The sequence below is a fragment of the Penaeus japonicus genome, unplaced genomic scaffold, assembly GCF_977035675.1.
Source record: "Penaeus japonicus unplaced genomic scaffold, GWHDUDI00000001_assembly GWHDUDI00000012, whole genome shotgun sequence".
NCBI lineage: Eukaryota > Metazoa > Arthropoda > Malacostraca > Decapoda > Penaeidae > Penaeus > Penaeus japonicus.
Window position 1 is genome coordinate 18,883,721 of NW_028234414.1, and position 7,301 is coordinate 18,891,021.

Genomic DNA, 7,301 nt, shown 5'->3' on the forward strand with positions numbered 1-7,301 from the left:
GAGAGAGAGAGAGAGAGAGAGAGAGAGAGAGAGAGAGAGAGAGAGAGAGAGAGAGAGAGAGAGAGAGAGAATGAAAGAGAGAGATAAAGAATGAAAGAGAGAGAAAGATAGATAGATAGATAGATAGATAGATAGATAGATAGATAGAGAGAGAGAGAGAGAGCGAGCAAGAGAGAATGAAAGGAAATTATATATATATATATATATATATATATATATATATATATATATATATATATATACACAGACACACACACACACACACACACATATATATATATATATAATATATATATATATTCTCTTTCTCTCTTTCTTTCTTTTTTTTTCTTTTCATCTTTTTTTTCCTCTTCTACTTGTCGCGAACGATATGAACACCATATTCTTTCGCTCAGTGTAAAAATCACCATCAGATATCCGTGTCCTGCAATGACAAATGAAGTATGCAAGGTCTTCACTACCAATAACAACAACAACAATAATAACAACACCATCAACACTACCACCAACAAAAACAATATAAACAACAACACCAGTGACAACAACAAAATAAAAAAACAACAAATGGAAACTATGCCTCTGTTACCCATTATGCCCAAATCCCCCCCCCCCCCCCCAATAATGCCTCTGTTGTGACTGTGGGCTGGGTATGACCTTGAGTGGAGTAAAAATACCTTGGGTATGATGTCATGAGATGTGGTGATTAAGATGCCTGTGATTATCTCAGAGGTAGAGTAGGGTGGGAGTGGTGGTGGGGGGGGGAGTGGGTGGAAAGGAGTGGGAGGGGTGGGTGCGATGGAGTGGGTGGGTGGAAAGGAGTGGGAAGCGGTGGGTGGAAAGGAGTGGGAAGGAGTAGGAAGGAGTAAGAAGGAGTGAGAAGCGGTGGGTGGGAAGGAGTGGGAAGGAGTAGAAAGGAGTGGGAAGCGTTGGGTGAAAAGGAGTGGGAAGGAGTGGGAAGCGATGGGTGGGAAGGAGTAAGAAGGAGTGGGAAGCGGTGGATGGGAAAGAGTAGGAAGCGGTGGGTGGAAAGGAGTAGGAAGGAGTGAGAAGTGATGGGTGGATGGGTTTCGGGGCTGGGGATAAGGTGGGAAGGGGTAGGTAAGTGGGTTTTGGGGATAGGCGAGAATGGGTGGATGGGTTTTGGGGTAAGATAGGTTATAATGGGTGGGTTTTGGTAATGGGAGGAGCTAATAGCTCACGATGCTTGTGTGGGCGGAGTGTGTGAGTGTAATTTAGGGGGGTAGGGGTGTGTGAAGGCGATGGGGGGATGGGGTTAAAGGGAAACGAAATACGAGAAAGAATAACAAGGATAGATGAAAGAAGGACGATGGAAGGGAGAGGAGAGGATGGGAGAAGGTGAGAGGGGGCGGGGGCTGGTGATAAGGGAGAAAAGACGGAAAAATGGAAAAAAAAGATAAAATCAAAACAAATAGAAGACGAGGGGAAGATAAAGATAATTGCGTTAATGTTTAATGATGTGTCATAACCAGTGTGGCAGATTTGAAGAAGAAAAAGAAAAGATGTAATCGCAAAAAAAAACACAGATTTGGTGATTTTAGTGAAAAAAAAAATCGCACTGATATTCTTAGAGCTTGCCATAGTCAACCTGTTTTGGATGGTTCCCTTCATAATATATAATTAGCTGAACCCAATTAAAATATCAAACAGTTCGTAAACAGCAATATGCCTTGTTTCTGATCACAAAAAAGTACTTTTAACTGCAGATTCCGAACACTGCACATACACCACTGGCAATCCACGGGTTAGAGAAATAGATCCTCTGACTTCCTAGGGTTATTTCTTACTCCAGCGTTGACATCACTATTCTAGTTAAATATATACACTTGCATATGTGACTTCACATTTCTCTCGAAACTTACACTTATAGGCATAAAGTGAGGATAAATATCTAGCTAGATTTAAGATTATCAACCCTACCATTTCCTTCTCAAACGTTAACTTCTGAATTATATTTTGTGATAAATCGTATAACGACAAAAAAAGGTGAAAGTGTGAATGACACTAAACAACTTGACGCGTTTCGCTTTATGTCTTCAACAGATATGCGTGTATTTCTTACTATATAAAGTCGCCATTAGAAATACATATATACATATCTATTTACTTCGATATAATATACCTTTTGCACTGCGACGTTATTCAGCCTCATTTAAATACCTTTTTTTCTCAACGTTCGACTCTCTAGCGTGAATCCGAAGCTTTACCTTCCGCTTGACCTTCCAGGTGTCGATTCCATGCGGGGCAGCGATCGCATTTTAGGCGGGGAGCTCCCTTCTCCCAGGACCGTGAGCGTCATGCTGCAGAAGACCGAGCAGCGTCCCCAGCGCGGCCTCATCACCCTCATGGTCATGCAGTGGGGCCAGTTCACCGACCACGACATCGTCCACACTCCCGAATCAGCGCTGGCCGAATCGGGAAAAGATGGTAGGTTCTGTACGGCGCGAAGAAGCTCTTTCGTGTTTTGATACGTGTGCCACTCTGGAATAGAAATCCGACGAAGTTCTGTCCTCCCTCCTGCAGTAGATGATGCAGGATGTTTATAAAACGGGACAACACTTTAGATTCAAGAAAGCTGTATTCTTTTAGGTGAACTGACCGAGCCCGTTGAATGCTGCGAATCAGGCCAAGACTTCCCCTATGCTGACGGAGTGTCAGACTGTCAGCCCATCGACGTCCTCGAGGATCCTCTTCACAGAAAGTTCGGGAGAGCCTGCATGAAGTTCGTCCGGTCGCTCATAGCCAACCAAGGCTGCGTCCTCGGTAAGGTCTCGAAGTTTAAAGGAAACTCTACATGTAGGACAGGTCTCTCACGGTGCAATTCGGGTCCTTATTTCAAGAAGGATCATCTGTTTTGGGTTCTATTTGTCACTAGTGCTTTTACCTTTTTTAAGGATGAGATATAGAGGCATAAAGGCGTTCTACGGCTCGTTGGAAATCTCTGAACTAGCCCTATCAAACAAACATACATATGCATGGGTTCCATAGGTTGCATAATCATGCAAAATATGCACAATTTTAGGACACATTTCGGGGCGATAGAGTAAAAGAATGCCCTTTGCGAGCATCCATTAACCAAAACAAAGAACCTCACAGTACTAACCATAATACGATCTCTCTCTATCCATCGCACATAAAACAATACGAGGAACCTTCCAGTACAAATTCTCCCCAAAAAACAAACACTTCTCTATCTCTCTGCCTACCGTTCCAGGGCCGAGGGAACAGCTGAACCAGATCACGGCCTACCTGGATGGCTCCTCGGTCTACGGGTCCTTGGATCGAGTGGCCGAGGAACTGCGAGCCCACGTCGGAGGCCGCCTCAACTGGACCAACAGCCCTGCTCCCGGGCGCGGCCACCTCATGCCCTTCGTCGAGTGTGAGGGCGGTGAGGGCGGCGCTTCCGGTGGGCATTGCTTCAAGGCAGGTCGGTTCATTTCCTTTGCTTTTCGAAATAGGTTGGTTCTACGATGCTTTGTGATACTCGAAGCTAGAGAGTTGTTGAAAGGGATGTTGGGTTTTCAGATCCGTTGCTCACCTAGTTCACAAAAGGAAAATACATATGCATATATATATATATATATATATGTATCTATATGTATGTAAAAGCATACGTTTGTGTTTGTGTGCGCGTGTGTGTGTGTTGTGTATACACCACTATACACATGTAAACGCATACACACATATATATTTGTGTTTGTGTGCGCGTGCGCTCATATATATATATATATATATATATATATATATATATATACACACACACACACATGCACCCTCTCAGAAGTTACGTGCATGTTCGCTTGTGTTTCCAAAGCGAACTCGGGTGACATTAAAACACTCAAAAACTCCAAATCTTTCTCTTCAGGAGATCTACGATCGAACGAGCAGCCCGCCCTGGCCTCTATGCACACGCTCTGGGTTCGGGAACACAATGCAGTTGCGGCTCAGCTGTCTTTAGTTAATCCCCATTGGGATGATGACACTCTCTATGAGGTACCGTGCAATATTAGCTTTTGCGACATTACTGTGCATGAATTTGCTCTTTGCTTGCTTTTGAATCGCACTGAATATCAAATATTAGTGAATATAATAATCAAAAAAGAAAAGAAAAATAATACAAGTGAATTACTTACACAGTTGCACAAACAACACTAAATGATCAATTTCTTGTATTTGCTCTCGTCTGGGTGATTATCAAACAACCTTTCTTTATTCAGTGTTTTTTTTTTTATGTATTTGTTGCATCTTTCAGGAAACGAGGCGGATCGTCTCGGCTCTCATCCAGCAAATCACGTACCGAGACTTCCTTCCCATCATCTTAGGAAACAATATGATGAAGGAGTTTGACCTTTACCCTCTGACCTCGGGGCACAGCGACACCTACAATGCTTCTGAAGACGCCTCTGTTATCAATGCCTTTGGTACAGCTGCTTACAGGTGAGCTCCCTCTCTTGATGGAGGTCTTCAAATTCAACGATACAGATTAATTAAAAGAGTTACAGGCGTATTTGCAGGCTTTAGACGTATATCTGTCCCCAAAGAATGGTAAGCATGGCGGAATTAAGTCATGGTCTAGACAAGTATTAAGAAAATGAAAGAACGAAAGTGAAACTTTTCATAAAACATTATGCTATCTTGGAACCTCTGTGTCTCTTCCGACAACAGGTTCGGCCACACTCTCGTAGACGACATGTTGCAGGGGGAAGGGAAAGCCGTCCCTCTCGTCGGCAACTTCTTCAACCCGGAGCCTCTGTTCCACGGTGAATCCAGGCCCTCTGCGCTGCTGGAAGGTCTGGCCACCATGAACGCCCAGCCAGCTGACGCCTACCTCGTTCCCTCCCTCACCAACAACCTCTTCAAGGGCCATAACGACCCAGTTGGGATGGATCTGATGGCACTCAATATACAAGTGATCAAATGCTTCTCCAAGTTTTAGTCAAGTTCAGAATAGTTATTGATATATTCATACTCTTTTATAAGCAACTATCGCAATATAATCCAGATAATAGCCCTTTAAACGCCATTGACGAAAAACATCATCACAATCTAAGTTTCTCTCTCTTCATACACACAGCGGGGGCGTGACCACGGACTCCCCCCGTACACGGAATGGAGGAGGGCCTGTGGTCTCCCGCCCGTTAGCTCCTTCGCCGATCTGATCCAGATTATGTCTCCGTCGGTCGTCGAGGGCTTTGAGAATCTCTACCCGTTAGTGCTCGTTGCTTCTCTATTTTTCCCTCAGTCACTTATTGTTTATTTCTGGCCTTCTTTTTTTTTCTTTTCTTTTTTTCTTTGTTTCCAGTTGGTATTCATATTTCGAGTTCCGAGGTACTGTATTTATCTGTCCATAGTTCACGACCCTCGTCTTTGACAACACTAACTTCACAACTGTTTTTTTGTTTTCTTTTTCTTTTAAACATTAACTTACACACACAAACACACACACACACACATACGCATACACATACACAAACACACACACACACACAAACACACACACAAACACACACACACACAGACACACACACAGACACACACACACATACACATACACACATACATATGTATGTATATATATATACATATATATATAATTTCAACAGGAACGTGGACGAGATCGACCTGTTCCCGGCAGGACTAGGAGAGAAGGCTGTGCCGGACGGCCTACTCGGACCTACCTTCACGTGCATCATCGCCCACCAGTTCGCAAAACTCAAGAGAGGAGACAGATTCTGGTATGAGAATCGAAGTCAACCCAAGGCTTTCACTGAAGGTAAACTTATCTTCGTGTTTACTTTTTTTTTAGTACGCTGATATCAAGTGACTAAGTCTATGCTGAAATGGAATTAGGTTTGTAATCTATTCACTGAATCCTATTTATTGTTTGTTCTGGTATGAGAATCGAAATTAACCCAAGCCTTTCACTGAAGGTATGGTAACAAACGGGTACTAATAAACTAATCTTCGTGTTTACTATTTTTTTTTTAGTAATCTGATATCAAGTGATTAAGTCTCTGCTGAAGTGGAATTGGGTTTGTAATCTATTCACTGAATCCTATTTATTTATTTATTTATTTATTTATTCATTATTTTTATTATTATTATTTTTTTTTTTTTGACAGAGCAACTCGCTTCCATAAGGGAAATAACTCTGTCTTCCGTCATCTGCCATAATACAATTCTCGAATACATGCAGCCAAACCCCTTCTTCTCTGCGAACGCTCCTGGGTAAGTTCTTTGCACGTCAATTATTGCTAGCTGCCACTTGTATATTGATGTCTATATTCACACAGATTCATAAAATGATAATCTCCCTTTTTTCTCCTTTTCGCTCTCTCTTCCTACTCTCTTTCTCTTTCTCTGTCTCTGTCTCTGTCTCTCTAACTCTCTCTTTCTTTCTCTCTCTCTCTCTCTCTCTCTCTCTCTCTCTCTCTGTCTCTCTCTCTCCTTCCCTCTCTCTCTCCCTCTCATCTCGCTCTTCTCTGTCTCTGTCTCTGTCTCTGTCTCTGTCTCTGTCTCTGTCTCTGTCTCTGTCTCTGTCTCTGTCTCTGTCTCTGTCTCTGTCTCTGTCTCTGTCTCTGTCTCTGTCTCTGTCTCTGTCTCTGTCTCTGTCTCTGTCTCTGTCTCTGTCTCTGTCTCTGTCTCTGTCTCTGTCTCTGTCTCTGTCTCTGTCTCTGTCTCTGTCTCTGTCTCTGTCTCTGTCTCTGTCTCTGTCTCTGTCTCTGTCTCTGTCTCTGTCTCTGTCTCTGTCTCTGTCTCTGTCTCTGTCTCTGTCTCTGTCTCTGTCTCTGTCTCTGTCTCTGTCTCTGTCTCTGTCTCTGTCTCTGTCTCTGTCTCTGTCTCTGTCTCTGTCTCTGTCTCTGTCTCTGTCTCTGTCTCTGTCTCTGTCTCTGTCTCTGTCTCTGTCTCTGTCTCTGTCTCTGTCTCTGTCTCTGTCTCTGTCTCTGTCTCTGTCTCTGTCTCTGTCTCTGTCTCTGTCTCTGTCTCTGTCTCTGTCTCTGTCTCTGTCTCTGTCTCTGTCTCTGTCTCTGTCTCTGTCTCTGTCTCTGTCTCTGTCTCTGTCTCTGTCTCTGTCTCTGTCTCTGTCTCTGTCTCTGTCTCTGTCTCTGTCTCTGTCTCTGTCTCTGTCTCTGTCTCTGTCTCTGTCTCTGTCTCTGTCTCTGTCTCTGTCTCTGTCTCTGTCTCTGTCTCTGTCTCTGTCTCTGTCTCTGTCTCTGTCTCTGTCTCTGTCTCTGTCTCTGTCTCTGTCTCTGTCTCTGTCTCTGTCTCTGTCTCTGTCTCTG

General features: G+C 43.6%; 1 protein-coding gene across 1 annotated transcript in view; it reads left to right on the forward strand.

Annotated features, from left to right (window-relative positions):
- Nucleotides 1-6,300, forward strand: part of LOC122251942 (immunomodulatory peroxidase) — a 24,255-nt gene extending 17,955 nt beyond the window's left edge. Inside the window, exons 5-13 of the mRNA XM_086542585.1 lie at nt 2,245-2,445; nt 2,608-2,781; nt 3,233-3,445; nt 3,884-4,011; nt 4,271-4,455; nt 4,684-4,927; nt 5,093-5,226; nt 5,622-5,791; nt 6,141-6,300. Coding sequence (XP_086398711.1) covers nt 2,245-2,445; nt 2,608-2,781; nt 3,233-3,445; nt 3,884-4,011; nt 4,271-4,455; nt 4,684-4,927; nt 5,093-5,226; nt 5,622-5,791; nt 6,141-6,250 — 1,559 coding nt within the window. The 3' untranslated portion in view covers nt 6,251-6,300. The remainder of the gene's footprint in view (nt 1-2,244; nt 2,446-2,607; nt 2,782-3,232; nt 3,446-3,883; nt 4,012-4,270; nt 4,456-4,683; nt 4,928-5,092; nt 5,227-5,621; nt 5,792-6,140) is intronic.
- The last annotated feature ends 1,001 nt before the right edge of the window (nt 6,301-7,301 follow it).